This window comes from Drosophila persimilis, unplaced genomic scaffold (genome assembly GCF_003286085.1).
Source record: "Drosophila persimilis strain 14011-0111.01,24,50 unplaced genomic scaffold, DperRS2 tig00000000-arrow-pilon, whole genome shotgun sequence".
NCBI classification, from domain to species: Eukaryota; Metazoa; Arthropoda; class Insecta; order Diptera; family Drosophilidae; genus Drosophila; species Drosophila persimilis.
Window position 1 is genome coordinate 3,083,437 of NW_020825288.1, and position 17,013 is coordinate 3,100,449.

The following is a 17,013-nucleotide window of genomic DNA, read 5'->3' on the forward strand; positions in this document are numbered from 1 at the left end:
ATAAAATTATATGTAAGTATTTCATTAAGCCACAAAAGTGCACACATTTCCTGGCCGGCAACGCCCTGGCATTAAAGCCTTATCAAAGCTCATTTATCAGCGGGCCACAAAAAAGAAAAGAAAAACGAAAAGCCTGGCCAAAACATGGCTTGTGTGAAAATACCCAAAATTAAAAGAGTGCTGTGCTGGATAAAAATCATAATTGAAATATTTGGAGAGGTGCCAAAGAGCGCCATCTACACGAGAAACCACAGGCTTCAGGAGCTGACAGGCCAACACTTGCCACACGTCGAAAGGTTGCGGCTTTGACAATTTAATTGTCACACGCCCGCCACTTTTGGCCAGCTTCAGCTCCACCGACACGGCCACGGACGCGGACACGAACACGAACACGCCGCCTCGAACTCTATTAACGAGGCCCATTGACGGACACTTGAATGGAGAGCCGCTGGCAGGCGAGGAGGAGGAGCCGGGCGGTGGCTGCAGCAGCCATAGGAGCCGCATTAACATAAACAAGTGTTGCAGGAGTTCCTGCAAAAGGAGCTGCAAAAGGGTAACAGAAACATCTCGAACACTGTCATAAATAACGCGACAATGACAACTTGTTTGGGCCTCTTCTATCTGGCAGACGCAGACCTCTCCAACGGCATTGGCAATGGCAACGGCAACGGCAACGCCATTTGACCATCCAACGGAATCGGAATTGGTATCGGAATCGGAATCGCCTAATGCAGCAATTGACGTGCGGCGTTTGCACCTAGCCCGGCATTTGATGCCTCCGCGGTCGGGTCGGTCCCCAAGGCGGAGGCCACATAAAAGTGGCGCGGCAATTGCCAACTTTGGTCACTGCCGGCGACAAGTGTAAAACGACTGTCGGCAACTGCTACCGAGACTTGTCCTCCCTGGAGCTGGGCCAAGTGCTGCTGCTCCTCCTTTTCCTCGGAGCACGGCACAGCAGAGCACAGGCAGAGCATAGGCAGAGACAGAGCACAGCAGAGGCAGATCCCCGTCAGACGGTTGGACAGTGGGTTTGTGTGTTTATGGCAGCTGCCGTTTGATACTCATTCAAGTGCCGCCTAACATGATTTCGGTGTCATCTGCTTTTCAGCTTTAATATTGCCTGTTTAATGTGACATTTGCTGTTGCTGTTGCTGGCCGCTGCCTGTTGCTGTTGCATTATTTATGAGGCATCGATCCTGCCACATTCACCTCTCTCGCTCGCTGGCTCGTTGGCTCTCTATCGCCTCTATCGCTCAGCTCACCCTCCTCGATGGCATTTTAAACGTTTCACATTTTTAATTTAGTGATGATTGATGTCTTGTCCACGTTGCCTTGACAACGACACACTTGACTCCGTCTCCGTCTCCATCCACGAGCACGTCCACGTCCACGTCTACGTCCACGTCCACGTCCAGGTCCCGTCTCGGATTCGCATTTGGATTGCCTGTGGGGATACGCAGCTGTGTGTCTCTGGGACAAAAGTCAATTAAGCTGCGATTTAAATGCTGCCCAGGGTCAGCGTCGAGTCCCGAAAGAAAGGAGTGCCCCGCCATCGGCATGGGAAGTGCACCTCTCAAATGGCTGCAAATGGCCGTCGGTCTCCGGTTACAATGGGGCCGTGGTCCGTGGTCCGTGGCCAATGCCCAGTGAGCGCCATTTGACCTGATTTTATTTGCACTATTTTAGTTTTATTGCTCACTGTTCGGGACCGGACTGCGACTGCGACTGCACTGGGAGAAAGAGTCAGGAGTCAAGACGAGACCATCAGAGCAGGCCTAAATGGGGCTGGACTTCTCCCAGTGCACCGCAATGATGCGGAACTGAATACAAAATGAAATTGCATCCACAAATTGCCAGGGCGACGGCCATCGACAATTTCATTTCTCTCTTAGTTTCAGTGGCTGCTGGCTGTGCTGGTGCTTCCATTTGCAATGGGGTTCAAAAGGTTTGGCAAATTATAAATTAAAAGTAAATCGAATCGAATGCTTAGCCATTTGTCTTTGAACTTGAAAGTGGCTGGCAATGTGAAAGCCACGGCCAAAGGGGTCACATCCAGACCGGACCAGCCCCAGCCCCAGCCCCAGCCCCAGCCCCAGCCGCGACCAAAACCCCGGACCAGCAGGTGCATGCCAAATCCGTTTGTCAGCACTGTCAGCCTCCGTCTCAGCTTCAGCCTCAGCCTCAGTTTTTAGCCACAGTCTCAGCTCCAGCATCGACTCGAGAGTCGTGTGTTTTTCCAAGTTGTTCTAATTTGCATGCAAACGGATCTGTAGCCGGACTGTGGCGACCTGCCACATGCCATGACGAATTACTTGACACCTGCGACAGGCCATAAAACAGATATCTATTTCGAGTGGGAGGCCCATTTCGGTCGGGTTTGGTTTGGTTCTGTCTCCGCTCCATTCCGTTCTTTATGTGTACTTCCATCAGCATCGCCATCTAGCCATCTAGCCATCTAGCTTCGGTTCCATCTCAATCCACCATCTCCATTTCCATCTCCATTTCAATTTGTATTGATTGCAGCAGGCTAGTTTGCTAATTACCTTGGCCAGGAACAGGGACGTATCCAGCACGTTGCTTCCCAGCTTCCAAAGAGCTGATTGATGGCCAGGCATTGCCATTTGATGAGTTGGCCATTTGCCGCTGGCCCGTTGGCCCGTTGGCCCGTTGGCCCGTTGGCCCGTTGGCCCAATGGACCGCTCGCCTGTCAGCCTTTAGTGCGTGCATCAGTCATTGTTACAGTTAGAGAGCTGGCAGCTCTAATTTAATTTAAATGAAACCCACCAAAGAGACACCCGCCTGCTCCTGGTCCTACCGCTGCTCGTTTGTCTGCCTCCAGCCTCGGTTTAAAGCGGATCTCTTGCTCCACATCCAAGTGTGCTGCCCCTGCAGGTTTTCAAGTGTGTTTGCATTAGTCGAGGTGAAATTTTCCTCACTCACCGACGTGGGCGGTGCTTTAGCAATGTTTTCTGTTTTTATGGCCCCCTCCCCCCCGTTTCCATGCGCTTTAAGACCTGAATCTGATCGTAGACCTGGACATAGATTGCAATTCATTTCCATTCCATTTGCCAGACATTCAATTCAATTATTTTTTCATTCCCAAACATTCGGGCTCATTAACGATCATCATCATCATCATATCTCGTTAGGGGGGAAGGGGTACTATATAGTACCATATACTATCAATTGTCATCTGGGGGATCGCAGTTGTCATCAGCAGCCCCATGCTTATGACTGTTAATTCATTTCTGGCCGCTCTTATCAACATCGCCATCAGCGCAAAAGCGAACATTTGTTAAACACTAAATGCACTTATTTGTTTGGAGGCAGCCCCCAAGAATGCCATCGGCTGTGGCCACACAGCCACTGCAGAGCAGAGCCCGGCTCTACGAGTACGAGTATGACTGACAGTAGTTAAGACCCGGCTGCTCAGTGGGGAAGCTACTAAAATGAGGCAGCCAAGCTCCAGCTCCAGCTCCAGCTCTAGCTTCGTCTCAGACTCAGACTCAGCCTCAGACTCTACAATTTTTTGACTCCCACGTTTGTGATGGCGCATTGCACAAATTGCATTATTTGCACGCCGCGCAGTTGCAGCCACAGTGGTTGCTATACCCTTTAGCGGAGAGTATATCTAATTTGAGCAGATGTTTTGCAATTTAGAGAAGAAAGTAGCTTCGACTTGATAAGGTCATACCTTATTTTTGAACTCAACATTTTATATTAGCTTTAAGGCCGTCTGCATTCCACAGATATATAGTTCAATACATATATCTGACATGGTCAGGCCAATAGGAAGTAGTTGGCGGTAAAACTAATATCTTTATAAATCCTTGCAAATCGAACTCCAAGGGTGTAAAATGCTTCGGCTCCACGGCTTTCTTTGCTTTTGTTGCAGTTGCAGGCAGTTGCTGTTAGTGGCTGACTGTTGTTGTTAGTATTATCATCAACATTGTTCTTGTTTTTGGGCTTTGGCCCGCTTGGCCCTCTTGGCCCGCGCACAACTTTTGTAGCTCCGCTTTTTTAGCTTTTTGCTTTTTTTGCTCCTTTGCTCGCTGCGGCACTTGACGCCACGAGAACATAAAAATGCTTTTCAGCACTCGAAATGATGATGACTACGACTCGGCGGCTGCTGCCTGCTGCCTGCCGCTGCTGCTGCCTATGCCTCTGTCTCTGCCCCTTGTTCAACTAAACTACTCCAGTCGGAATAGCATTTTAATAGACAAAAAACTACTCGACACGACGACCCAGAGCCAGAGCCAGACCCAGAGCCAGAGCTCAGAGAGTCAGTAAACATGTGAAAATACTTTGGAAGAAAGAATTGCCAGCACACGCTTTTCTAATTTAAGAACCTTTCGCTGCATGTCCAGAAATTTGACATCGCAGAAATGTTATCTAAGCCACAAAACACAAAATGGAATCCAGTTAGCTGCCCCACTGCAGTGGGGAGAGGGCGCATAAAGGACGCCCTGTGCACCACTTGACTTGCCCCATTTGCTTCTGCTGTTGCTGCTGCTTTTGCTGCTGCTGGGGCGGGTGTTGCTGCTGCTGTAATGAGCAGCTAAAACAGTTTTCGCGTATGAGTCGAGTCTCGTCCCGTCCATTCCATTCGAGTCTGATTCAGACCTGGAGCCCCCGTTTGAGTCTGATTCAGAGTTTGAGCTGTTAAGTGAAGTGCTCATCATGACAGCTGCAGAAATGCAGCCTAGACGAAGATGATTTATAATTGTCATAGACTTCCTGGTTGTGTTATACAAACGGGGAGCTCATATGGTCATGGATCTTGGCAGATCCATTTCAACACCTGCTCTGCCGAGCAGACTGCGCTTTGGGGCTAGAATGAAAGTGTTAGAGGGAGGCGTCTTTCTGTCGGGTTTAGCCCGCCCCAACCATCGCGTCCGTAATGGTAACCAGATTACTATAAATATACCGAAACGACTGCGTAAATTATTTCATACTGTGACCGAATACTCGTATTTATACCGTTCAGCCTTGATTATGATAGTCTTCTTCTTCTTATATGCCTATACAAATGTTCTTTATGTGTATCGGTGTAGAGCTGGTCGTAAGGAAATATCATGGGCTCCGTGCATTTACAGTTTTGGTAGAGACAGTCCCGGGTCATTGTTTGTATGTAGTCGTAGTACATCCACATGGAGGCAAAGACGTCGGGTATATCATCGCCACAGTCGAGACCATAGCTGACCACGCCCACCAGCCTACCATTGAGGACGAGCGGGCCTCCGGAGTCACCGCTGCAGGTGCCACCGGCGAAGAAGGCGCACAGGCCGCCATAGTCGACGCCGCCGGTTCCGTCGTTGTTCTTGTAATACCCTTGGCACTCTTCCAGGGAGATGGCAGTCATTGTAAGCTTCTGCAGGATCTGGGGATATTCCTCAATGGGCGCACTTTCGTTGGAGATCTCGACGTACGAGGTGGCGCCCCAGCCGGTGGTAAGTAGCTTTGAGCCCGCCGCCACTGGCCGCCAATCGATGGTGATGGGCTGCACAAATTGTCCGAACTTAATGGCCGTGGTCACTCTGATCAGGCCCACGTCGTCTTCGTGAACGTCCAGCTCGTAGCGGCAGTGGGCAGTCATGTACTTGACTTTGTAGCGCATTGCATCGAACGCGTTTGACAAATCCCTAACGCCCACCACTACGGTGGGCGTGTGCTCAATGAGGCAATGCGCCGCCGATATGACCCAGAAGGGGGTAATAATCGAGCCGCCACAAAAGTGAAAGCCCCCTATCTGGAGGGACACTTGGTAGGGGGCCAGTCCCACCTCCGCATCCTCGCCATTGATGACCCGCGACTGCAGGTATTTGGCACTTTGGCAGGACTGCAGTCCGCTCAAGGCAAGTAACAACACGAACAGCAATAGCGACACGGACTGGTGACTGTTGGGCATTCTGCCGTTGACTGCCGAACGACAGGGCACGGCCCAAAAGATATGGAAAATCAATTGGTCTCTCTTTCTTATCAAATTAGCTGATCATTTCATCCGATTCCATTGACTGCAGAACGATTGTTTCATGGATTGGAGTGCTTGGAAGCAGCAGCAGCCACAGCAGTTCCGCATCCAACGGCCAGGAGGCAGTAGCTCCAGATTATGCAACGCCGGCCAGCAACGGGGCTGTGGCGGGGCTATGGCTCGCAATTAATTTAATTACAAACGGCATGAGAGCTCGCCACGCCCTGAATTTATTTTAATTAGCCCGATATTCGCTTCATTATATTTACATACATCAAATCGCGGCGAGGCTCAGGCGAGGCAGCGAAGCGTTGCCAAGAAATGGTTCGGTCTAATAAGTGGCATTTATAATTTTATTGACTGCCAGGCCAACCCAGCAACAGCAAAAGCAACAGCGACGACTGCTGCTGCGGATAGCCAAGTGAGATCGATGGATGGCGAGTTCGTTCTGAGAGATATAGTTTTGAAATCCATGGCAGCAGAAGAGCCGCCGGCTCGAACTAAATTTGGTCATATGCCAGCCAGATCGATGCTAAATTTTTCGACATTAGTCTGCGGTTTTCTTGTGGCCCAAAGCTGTCACGCCGCCGCACAGAACTGCATGGGGAAACCACACAAAATGGAATTATTCGGAGAAAATCTGATGAATTCTGAATACACTTACGGAAATGTACGTTTCAAATGATTTGACTTACTTTTAATCAAACTTTCTTCTCCGGCACATAAGAGTTTTAATATCGTAAATTCCCCGAAATGGCAATGGACCCACATTTAGGGCATTAGCTAAATTTTAAGTGCTCGTCAGAGGGGGCGCTTTTGGTTCCGCCGGTTCGGGCCATGTTTGCTAAGCGGGCACACGTCGTACCGGCCCGAGCCTCAGCCTCAGCCTCTGACATATTCCTTGTTGGCGGCGCACGACTTGGGCTAAGGACCCAACCTCGCCTAGGCCACTCTGACACGGATTGAGGGCATCATTATGATGTGACTGTGACGGGGCCGGGCCACCTTTCGGGAGGGGCAGCATTTGCCTTGCCATCAACATTTTCATTTTCGTTTTCGTTTGGCATAGAATCGCCGTAGCCCCTGCCCGTACCCCTGCCCGTACCCCTGCCCGTACCTCTGCCTCGTTTCGTTGCCATGTGGCACATTTGTCAGAAAATGCCTAACTCCTGACATTTGGCCGGCCACTTGAACTGGGTTACCAGTGCAGTCTTAGTCGTTGTCGTCGTCGCATTGCTCTTGTCCGCTGCCAGCTCCGAGCTCATTAATTTTATTTGTTGCCAAAAATGATTGTTTTGCCGCTGCCGGCACCTTTGGCCATCGCTGGGCTGGATTTCTCAATATGCAAGATTTTCTAAGACTGAAATTGAATTGGGAAATCAAAACATGGAATATACCATTGCCAGAATGTGTAATTAAAGGGCGAATCGAATCAAAGGGCGGTCCGAGACCGGCTCGGCTCGGTTCGGTTCGGTCCGAGGCCGTTAATTAAGTTTTTAATGATTCGCATTTGGATTGTACGTACTCGTACAAGCTGGCAAATCAATTAGCGCCCGCAGCTAATAATAACCATGAGCCTAACAAATGAGAGACCGGCCGAGACCAAATCGTTTTGACAATTGCAGCCGAAATACGCCCAAGCCAGGCCCGTCCGGCCCGGCCCGGCCAGGCCGCGTCGGGCGGTGGGCAATCTCTGATGTAATCTGGGGAATTGGCGTCGTTGGCCTGAAATATGTTTTATCGCATTTATTATCAGCCGCACCAAATCGTCTATAATTGAAAAACTGTTAACTAGATTAGCTGCCATTAGAGCGGGAGACGAACGCGTATTTGCCCCGCCCGCCGAAATGCCCCATCAGACTGGGTCCAAGTCCACATCCAAGCCCATGTCCAGGCGGAGGCGGTGAGGCGGCTGCAGCTTGCAGCCAGTTTTGTGGCTATTGAGTTTGGTCCACTCCGAGAGATAAGTCCCATTCCAGCGAGCACTTGATCGTTTAGTTAGTTGACTTGGCCAAAATGGCGCTGGCCAGATACATAAATAAACGACAGCTGCCCCAAAGGGACATGCCATCCATTCTCCATTTTCGAATTTTGTTTATTTATTTAAGTGCCTTCAAATCAGCCTTTTTACTTGCCTCTCTTTCAAATCTAATTAAGTTGTTTAAGTGGAATTTGTGGCCATAAAATTATGCAAATCTCTGTGCCACCACCATCTCCCCACTTCTGCGCACTCCATTGCCACTACCACCACTCGTCCCTCGATAGACACTCTGCGGATGCATATTTGCATTGGTAATTTGCACGCCAAAAGCCAAAGGCCCCCGCGGGCTCCACTCTCGGCTCGTAAATCATAAGTGGGTGAGTTACGGTTCGTATCTTTTGTTTTTCCAACTGCTTAGCGCTCGCCAGACCAGGCGCCACTCTTACCTGGCGGGGGGTTCCGGCTGAACTCCGCCAGAACTCCTTGGTCAACTGAGAGTGAAAGCATTCCCTCAGGAGGATTCTTAGAACGGTAGCACCTCCTAGTGGGAAAAAGGCATACCTTCTATTTCTAGTTAATCATTTATGTTGTTAAGTTCTCTCTTTTCGCTTCGAATGTCTGAGAATCCTATAACACTCATCTGTCGAAAGTTCTCAGGCTCTTCGGGAATACATAAATACTTAATTGTGTCACCCAAAGTTTTTGGTCTTCGCTTATATGAAGGCTTATGTGAATTTTACGATGACTGCTTCTTATGGTCAAAAAGAAGAAGTTGGATCGAGGCTGGCTGGGGTTCGGTTGCTTAGTGCCCACACAGATACAGGGGCATAAAGATGTCAACGCTTAACTTATCAAGACCGTTCAACAAACACGAACATGAACACGGCAAATGGCAGTGGCAACGCCAACGACGACGAGGATGAGGATGACGATGGGTATGACAATGATGTTAATACAATAAAAAACTACAATAATTTCTTCTTTGGGTTTTTATTTGCGTGTCTCCCGCTGCAGCGGTTGCTGCTGGTCACAAAATACAAGTAGCGCCCACCGCTGACCGTTTATCAAACAACAATAAACTGTAATTTATGAAAAATGCTTGTAAAATGACGATAAAACAAGTGCCAGACAGTCCACCGACCACGACCACAACAACACCAGCAACAACAACAGCAGCAACAGCAACAGAGATGATGATGATGATGATGACATGGACATCGCTGCCAGTCTTGTGCAGAGTTGGGGCCAGCCAGTGGTGTGTGCATCTGCTGCAGTAGCCGGCCTCTGCATCTCTGGTGGGTGTACGAATTTGTGCAAGAGTCTGCGGAGAAGACAAACAATCCATGGGGCTGGTATGCGAGCGGCGGTGGTGGGGTCGGGTTCGGGTTCGGGGGTCTAAGATCCCCAGCTGCATCTTCACATTTGGCCCGAACATTTGACCATTGTCAACACGCTGGTTTCTTGTTGCGATGGCCAGCAATTGTCTTGGATACCCAATAATTTCTACTCCCGGTAGGTGTATACGTTATAAAGAAATACATGAATAAAAAGGTATTGAAATAATACGAAATATAACATAGAATTGGAATGAATGAGAAGTGTGAAGGATATCATTTAATTTATCATCGTTATTGCTTATTCTAAAACTTGTGCCCGAAAATTTAACATTTTTTATTCTATTAAATATTTTAGTGATCTCGAATATTTTCATCACCAGTACTGTTCTGTTGTGGTCTGAGTATACAATTTTTGTTGGGGTATTCAGACCGTCGAGAATGTATCTCCTGAAACCTTCTTGTCTTTTTATTTGGGTCACATTGGCGACAGGTCAGGACTGCAACAATTTGTGAGCGACGCAACTTTTGCTTTCGAGCGTTGGCGTTTCCTCTTGAATTCGCTGCCGTTTTCTCTGTCCGGTTGCATTTGCATTGTGTTCAGAGCCAGCCGGAGTATGCAAGTCAGCCCTTAAAAACGCTGACAAATCGAAAAGAACAACAAGTTTCCGTTCCATATCCCTGAGCAGGCCAGCCACATGGAAACGGGGCCAGGGAGGATTCAAGTCCTACGTACAGGACTCTTTGCCGAACGGGGTAGATTGAATTTATGTTGTATTCTGCTATGCTCGCTGCCCATTAAGTCAATGTTTGCTTGAACAACTTTTAATTGGAGTGACATCGGTAAAGGGTATTTGTGGAACAGGGCTAATAAATAGTTGGAGTTTGTGTGTTGATAGATATATCTAAATATAGATATAGTATTGAAGTTACCTTGATCTAGTTCGCACTGTTACATATAAATTCCTTAGCCAGAGAAAGAAACCCGGAACGCCGACTATTTTCACTTCGATTTGAATATCTATACCATTGTATTTGACCGAGAGTGGTAAATTAAAATATATATCATATTCAAATCGCATATTTTAATATTTAAATCAAATTTATTTCCTACAGACTTCAGTTTATTATATTTAAAAACAAATTTTTTAATGCATATAAATTTAAGACAAAGTCATTCTACATAATTTCACTTTGTTTTTACATGAAATCGAATATTTAATTTAAATATAGGTGTGTTTGTTTTTACAATCCCATTTTTTTCTCAATTTACTGCAAATACGTTAGATCGTTAGATATTTTTTATATGCTAAATCATATAAATTTAAAATTGTTTTGGTTGCACTGTAATTCCACTCGACTGTCTTTTACGGCCAGCAGCTTTTTTTGCTGGCGCGTGTCTAATGAGTAATCGTCCTTTGCTCCATATAGTATAGGGGTAATTAAATCAGGGAAACGTCACTCAATCCGTGGAAAACGAAGTTCCCATTTTGTCGGCAGCGGAACAAGCAAACTTCTATTTTAAGTAAATAATTACCCCAATCCATTCCTGGAAGAGGTCAGACGGTTGTCAGTGCTCAAACATGTCGCGACGGAACAGTTCTCTCACCGAAGGACTATACATTCGGCTTGTATCGTTGCTTAGTCGCAGTCCGCAATTGAGGACCATATTCTACTACAACCCCGCCGGAAGCGAATGCCACTTGGAGGAATATCTACGCCCAGGCGCAGCCTCGGATATACCATTGTTTATTTGGCGTTCGGTTAGAACTGTTGTTCAGCTCAACGGGCTCCTGAACGAAGGACTCCTGGTGCTGGCCTGCTTGCCGGGCGTGCATCGGGAGGATCTTCTGAGAGGACTGTCCAATAGTTTGCGTTACCTGCGACAGGCCTGGCTGCTCATCGAGTTGGCTGCGAATCATGACGACGACAAGTTGGTCGCAAAGGTCCTGGAGTTCTGCCTTCGAATGGAGATGATCAATGCCGATGTGGTCTTGAGTAACTTTGAGGAGACCCGGATTGTGTACGGCTTCGATGCATATCCCAGGCTTTCATTGAGGAAACATTTCTTTGGATCGGATTCTGCGATCTCAAACCTATACCCCGATAAGGTGATGAATCTCAATGGCTATCAACTGCGCACAATGCCGGATCTCTCCGAGCCGAACACCCTCCTCTATTACGATCAGCAGGGTCGTGCCCAGATTCTAGGCTACGTGTGGAATATGCTAGTGGAATTCGCCAGCAAACACAATGCTCATCTGCAGATGATTGGTCAGCCGGTGCAGGGAAAGACCCTGAGCCACATTCAGATGTTGGACCTGGCCAGTGACGGCCGGGTGGATGTGGCAGCGAGTGTGCAACCCATATCGATGCGCTACCTGGACCGCTACCACGAGTACGCCTATCCGGTGCACTGTGCCAGTTGGTGCACCATGCTGCCCACGGAACGTGAGCTGGAAATCAGCGAGGTGTTCTCCTGGACCGTGCCCGCTAAGACGTTCACGCTACTGCTTCTGCTTTGGCTGTTGCACGAGTTTCTGCGCGGGCGGTGGCTGCGTCACAGGCGACTCCAGGCCCTGGGTTGGCTGATTCTGGTCACTCTGCTCACGGCCAACTACCAGGGAAGACTCCTGAGTCTGCTGGTGTCTGCACCCACAGATCCGCCCATCGACAGCTTCCAGGCGTTAGCCAAAACCAAGCTGCATATCTTCGGAGTTCGGTCCGAGTACGCCGCCTACGATTTCGACATGCGCACGAGATTCGCCAGCATCTTCCGGCTCAGCAATCTCGCCTCGGAGCTGATCCAGTTGAGGAACTCCCTGAACACCTCCTTCGCCTATACGGTGACGAACACCAAGTGGCAGCTCTATGCGGAACAGCAGTCCCACAGCTCTCGACCCCTCTTCCGCTACTCCACGGACCTCTGCTACTACGAAATGGTGCCCTTCGCCCTGGTCATTCCCGAGAACTCCCCGCACCGCCCCACCCTGCACCACTTCATGCTGCAGCTGGGTGAATCTGGACTGTTCGACCATTGGGTGGATCGGAGCTTCTACTACATGGTGCAGGCGGGTCGCCTCCACATACGCGACCTCAGCGAAGGGCGCCACATCCAGTCGCTGTCCGGCGAGGACCTGGCCAATTTATTTCTGTGCTACGGTGCTTGTGTCCTAATTAGCCTGTGGGTGTTTGTCTGCGAGCAGCTTGTGCCCCTAGCCAAGTCCTGGCTGGGCTTTTAATTATCCTCGCGGCAATTACGTGGAGAAATTTGTTAGCTGTGATGTGCGCGCGATAGAGCCACAATGGACTTCGGACTACCCCGTTTCCTGTAACTGTAACCACCATGCCGCCTTCGGCAAATAGAGACAAGCTAACAGACAAACAGACAAACAGCAAGGGGAAACTTTTTGTTTCACTTCGTGACGGAGACGAAGACAAGGGCTCTGCCATGGGTCCTCGTCCTGCTGGAACAGACAGTAGAGTAGTTAACAATGCTGTTGGCATCGCTGAGTGGTTTCCTACTGTCTTACACTTACACCTTCGTGTTGGCTGTTCTCTCCGTTTTTTGTCGACGGCAAAGGCAAATAAAACTAAATGCAAATTGCCTCCTACGAAGACACCGCAGCGACACGACGAGCACCACGAAATGGGAGACGAACAAATCAGAGTCGAACCGATCCCACCCCCCGAAAAAGACCCCAGACAAACCGCAACAAATGCACCAAATTATGTTAAAACCTTGGCCGTAAACAATGCAGAAGGAGAAGAAGTCTCCAGCACCAACAATTTTGTGGCCTAGTCCCGCCAAAGAGGGGTAGAGTGAGGCCATGGGATGTCTGTCTTTTACACTTTGGCACTGTGGTAGGACAGCGTAAGAAGTGTCTGATTCGTTGGCCCGTTTTGATTAACATAAAGCGAATAATAGACATCGACTGCCAAAAACAGCAACAGCAACGTGAACAAATTTGATTTCACGATTTTGCACTATTTAGCCAGAGAAGCCGAAGCTGAAGCCGAAGCTGAAGCCGAAGCCCTAGCTCCAACACCTGCATCTGCATCTGCATTAGAAAGAGCCACAGCAACGAGATACTTTTGTGTAATTTCGACAGCCGAAGATGCATTTTTGGTCCGCATCGAACCGCTGTCAAAAGATGTGTTGCAACATTGCACATCTCAATTTCAAATGAGCTCTTGTTAAGCAAATGAATCGACTGTCGACTGTCGAGGAAAACCTTTTAAACAAATGCAACATGTTCACACGCAAATGCCTTAATGCCTTGTTCAGATATTTATGATAGAGCAATGAATAATAAAGATTCAAATAAATTACTTTTAAACCTTTTCAGGTGACCTAGAATAATACTCCCAGTCCATATAGATATGTGTCTTTTGGGGATGGGACAATTGGCAGGCCATGGGCAATTTATGACACACAAGAAGCGCCACGACTTTGTTGACAAATTTCCACAAAACACGAAGCCTGGCGGAATGAATTATGTCGCCGTGATCGACGGGAAAATGAAGCCAGAATCATTGCAACGTTAAAGGTGAGATGCGGGGGCGTGCCATAAGCCAAGATCCAAGAGCACGACATGTGAGACAATTTCGAATCGTGCTCTTGGTGTCCCGGGAGAGTGCTGCCGCCATTAGTTGCCCTCCTACCGCCCTCCCGTCCACCATTTTCTCTGGCAGTCATCCAGGCTTCCACTCGAGCCGTTGCTTATAATTTGCTGCAAATTATTAAACGATCTGTCCCAGCCACGAAGGTCAGCGAAGAGGAAAATACTTACGCAGGCCGACCGTCGACGGTCAACCGCAAGAGGCAAGCGGTCCACATAACTTTCTCCGCAAGACGGATGCGAGGGTGTTGTCAGATGCCATGAAGGATCGGCGGAGTTAAGCCTACGTCGACCATAAAACGTCATGCCAGGCGAAAAGAAATGCCTCCTGCACGCTGAGTGGCAGTCACATCAAGTAAGGAGCATGCCGAAGTCCTTATACTCTGACAAAGATTAGCCAGAGTAGCTTTGTTGTTCTTAGAAAACTTTGAAGTATGTCTAAAAATTGTACACCAATGCATTAGCTTCGAGAGATTAAACTATAAACCAAAGTGTTTTGTTTAAAACATTTCTATATTTAAAGTATTTATTTCAAAGTATAATACTTAATTTAGATATGTTTGGCTATGTTTCTTTTTACTAAGCCAGTTTTCTCTTGGTTTCAAAGAGTTTTATTAGGAAAACGATTGTTTTAATCCAATTAAATACAAACGGCGCATACCGCCGAGGAAAACTGAGCTGTCCCTTTTGGCGAGAGTACAAAGTGCAGCCGAAATATATTTCGGCTTAAAAATTCTACAGCTGCAGCTGACTGGTTACTGGTTACTGGAATTGGGGCCTCTGGTTCCGAACTGCCATATTTTCTCCCTCTGGTTTTTGTTTCTCTGCCTGGTTTTTGCTCACATCCGAAGGTGCCCTGCCCACAAGTTGAAAGGTCAGGAATTTATGGATTTTACATGGCTGCAGAGACATTCCCAGTTGCCCGTAACTTAAACAGTTTGACAACGCATACCCTTGACTCTTTTACACTGTTCACAATCTCGTATTTGCTCAGAGTCGCGATTATCACTGTGCAAACTTTGTACTTCCCTCCGCACAATGGTAATTACTGAGGTAATTGCTATTACCAGTTGGCGATGGGATTCGATAAGAGCCTTGATTTCATTACCAAAGCAAATAGGAGCAGAAGCAAATAGAGCTGCTTCCAACTGCGAGCCTTGCTTGTCCTTCAGTTCTTGTTTAGGGGCCGCGACATGTTGGCCCACTTCAGTCGGACCATTTCGCAGGAACTGTTCGATCTGTACGGCCTAGTGCTGCAGTTCCTGGTGACCGGTGAGACCACCGTTTTATACTACAACCCAAGCGGCCTCAACTGCAGCTGGCATTGGCTCTGGCAGCGGAACCTGACCACCAATCCACAGATTGTCTGGCAGAGTGCTGAGCCTGCAGTGGACCTAGTTCAACAGTTCAGCAGCAATCTCTTTGTCCTGGCCTGCCTGTCGCGGGAGTCCAACGAGTGGGAGCTCATGGGCCTGTCCTCGAGCCTGAGCCATCTCCGAGGGGTGCGTGTGCTGATCGATGTAGCTGGCCCTGGCAGGAACGAGGAACTTATGGCTACTAAAATCTTGTCGTATTGCCTCAAGAACAGCATGCTGAATGTGATGTTGTATTTTCAGCGATGGAGTCGCCATTTGTTCGTCTACAGCTTTCGGGCCTTCCCGCACTTTGTGCTCATAAAACAGAGAATTCTCAGCCCCGGCTCACCCAGACCTCAGATGTTTGCGGACCAACTGGCAGATATTAAAGGCAAAGAGATTATTGCCATACCGGACTTTTCGCCCCCAAATTCCTTCGAGTACACGGATGCAAATGGAGAGACACGAGTCGCTGGCTACCTTTGGACGTTCATCGCAGAATTTGCGAGCAGCTTGGGGGGCAGGCTGAAAGTGTCGTACCCCACATGGGCTACGGGCAGGACAGCTTCCAGCCTGTACATGCTGGAGGTGACCAGGAATGCCAGCGTGGACTTTGGACTCACGCCCACCATGGTAACGGAGAAGAACATCAAATGGTACTACCAGTACTCCTATCCCATGCTCTACTCCAGCTGGTGCATAATGCTGCCCATGGAGCGACCCATACCCGTATTCTCGCTATTCCATCGGGTTTTGAGCTGCGAGGCCGTGATTGTGGTGCTGGCAGCCAGTCTAGTTTTTGGCCTGCTGGTTCCGGCGCTATTCAAATGTCTGGGGATCGACTTTCGCTGTAAATTGGTGCACTTGACGCCTCGGCTACTGGCCCTCGTCCTGGTGTGCGCCTGCGCGGCCCAACTGCTCTCCTTGCTGATCTCGCGACCGGCCTCAGCCCGGATTGATAGCTTCGATGATCTGTTGCGATCGGGTCTGAAGATATTTGGGATGCGCAGCGAGTTCTATTTCTTCGATGGGGATTTCCGCGCCAAGTATGCGGCGGCTTTCCATTTGACCAACAATCCCACCGATCTCTACGACAATCGGAACCATTTCAACACCACGTGGGCCTACACTATTACCAGCGTGAAGTGGGCTGTCATTGAAACCCAGCAGCGCCACTTTCCGCGTCCTGTGTTTCGCCTGTCCCGCGACATGTGCTTTAATGGGTACTTGCCGAGTAGCCTGCTCATCCCGCCGGAGTCTGTCTACCGGGACCGGCTGCAGCAGTTTACCCTGCGAATGGAACAGTCGGGCCTAATTTCGCAGTGGATTCGGATGAGCTTCTACGACATGGTCAGGGCCGGACAGATGACCATCAAGGACTACAGTCAGTCCCAGCAGCTGCGTGCTCTCACCCTGCAGGACCTTCAGCTGGCCTGGCGCCTGAGTGGCCTGGGAGTGATCATTTGCGTCGTCGCATTCGTCCTAGAACTGCTGCGATTCTACACGCCCGTCTTTCTGAACAGCCTATAGTGCCCTATAGCACTAGCCAGCACTTTATTTTGTTATTTTCGCTGTACTAGTATATAAAAATAAATGCAAATTGCTTACCAGGAAGACACCGCAGAAACACGACGAGCGAGCGCCACGAAATCAGACTCGACTCCAAATGCGAAATCAGAAAGAAACAAACCACAAGAAATCCACCAAATTATGTAAAGCCTTGCCAGCAAACACCAACAAATTTGTGGCC

At 48.8% G+C, this 17,013-nt stretch overlaps 3 protein-coding genes across 3 annotated transcripts; 2 read left to right on the forward strand and 1 right to left on the reverse strand.

Annotated features, from left to right (window-relative positions):
- Positions 1 to 4,763: 4,763 nt before the first annotated feature.
- Positions 4,764 to 5,908, reverse strand: LOC6595110 (chymotrypsin-1). Its single transcript, XM_002020148.2, has 2 exons — positions 5,095 to 5,908; positions 4,764 to 4,831 (listed from the first exon to the last, which is right to left on the reverse strand). The coding sequence occupies exons 1-2, from the start codon at positions 5,906 to 5,908 to the stop codon at positions 4,764 to 4,766; spliced, it is 882 nt and encodes a 293-aa protein (XP_002020184.2).
- Positions 5,909 to 8,828: 2,920 nt separating this feature from the next.
- LOC6595109 lies at positions 8,829 to 12,528 on the forward strand. Its single transcript, XM_002020147.2, has 2 exons — positions 8,829 to 8,887; positions 10,932 to 12,528. Exons 1-2 carry the CDS (start codon positions 8,829 to 8,831, stop codon positions 12,526 to 12,528), a joined length of 1,656 nt encoding a protein of 551 aa, XP_002020183.2.
- A 2,573-nt stretch (positions 12,529 to 15,101) lies between these two features.
- On the forward strand, positions 15,102 to 16,793 carry LOC6595108. Its single transcript, XM_002020146.1, has one exon. It carries the CDS (start codon positions 15,102 to 15,104, stop codon positions 16,791 to 16,793), a length of 1,692 nt encoding a protein of 563 aa, XP_002020182.1.
- Positions 16,794 to 17,013: the final 220 nt, after the last annotated feature.

What these genes read in the sequence shown, in the direction of transcription:
- LOC6595110 (XM_002020148.2), bottom strand. Translation starts at nt 5,908, where the DNA reads ATGCCCAACAGTCACCAGTCCGTGTCGCTATTGCTGTTCGTGTTGTTA. An exon ending in GGACTGTCTCTACCAAAACT is followed by an intron (nt 4,832 to 5,094) that starts GTAAATGCACGG and finishes CTTTCATTCTAG; the next exon opens with CCCCAAAGCGCAGTCTGCTC.
- LOC6595109 (XM_002020147.2), top strand. Translation starts at nt 8,829, where the DNA reads ATGAACACGGCAAATGGCAGTGGCAACGCCAACGACGACGAGGATGAG. An exon ending in GAGGATGAGGATGACGATGG is followed by an intron (nt 8,888 to 10,931) that starts GTATGACAATGA and finishes ATCGTTGCTTAG; the next exon opens with TCGCAGTCCGCAATTGAGGA.
- LOC6595108 (XM_002020146.1), top strand. Translation starts at nt 15,102, where the DNA reads ATGTTGGCCCACTTCAGTCGGACCATTTCGCAGGAACTGTTCGATCTG.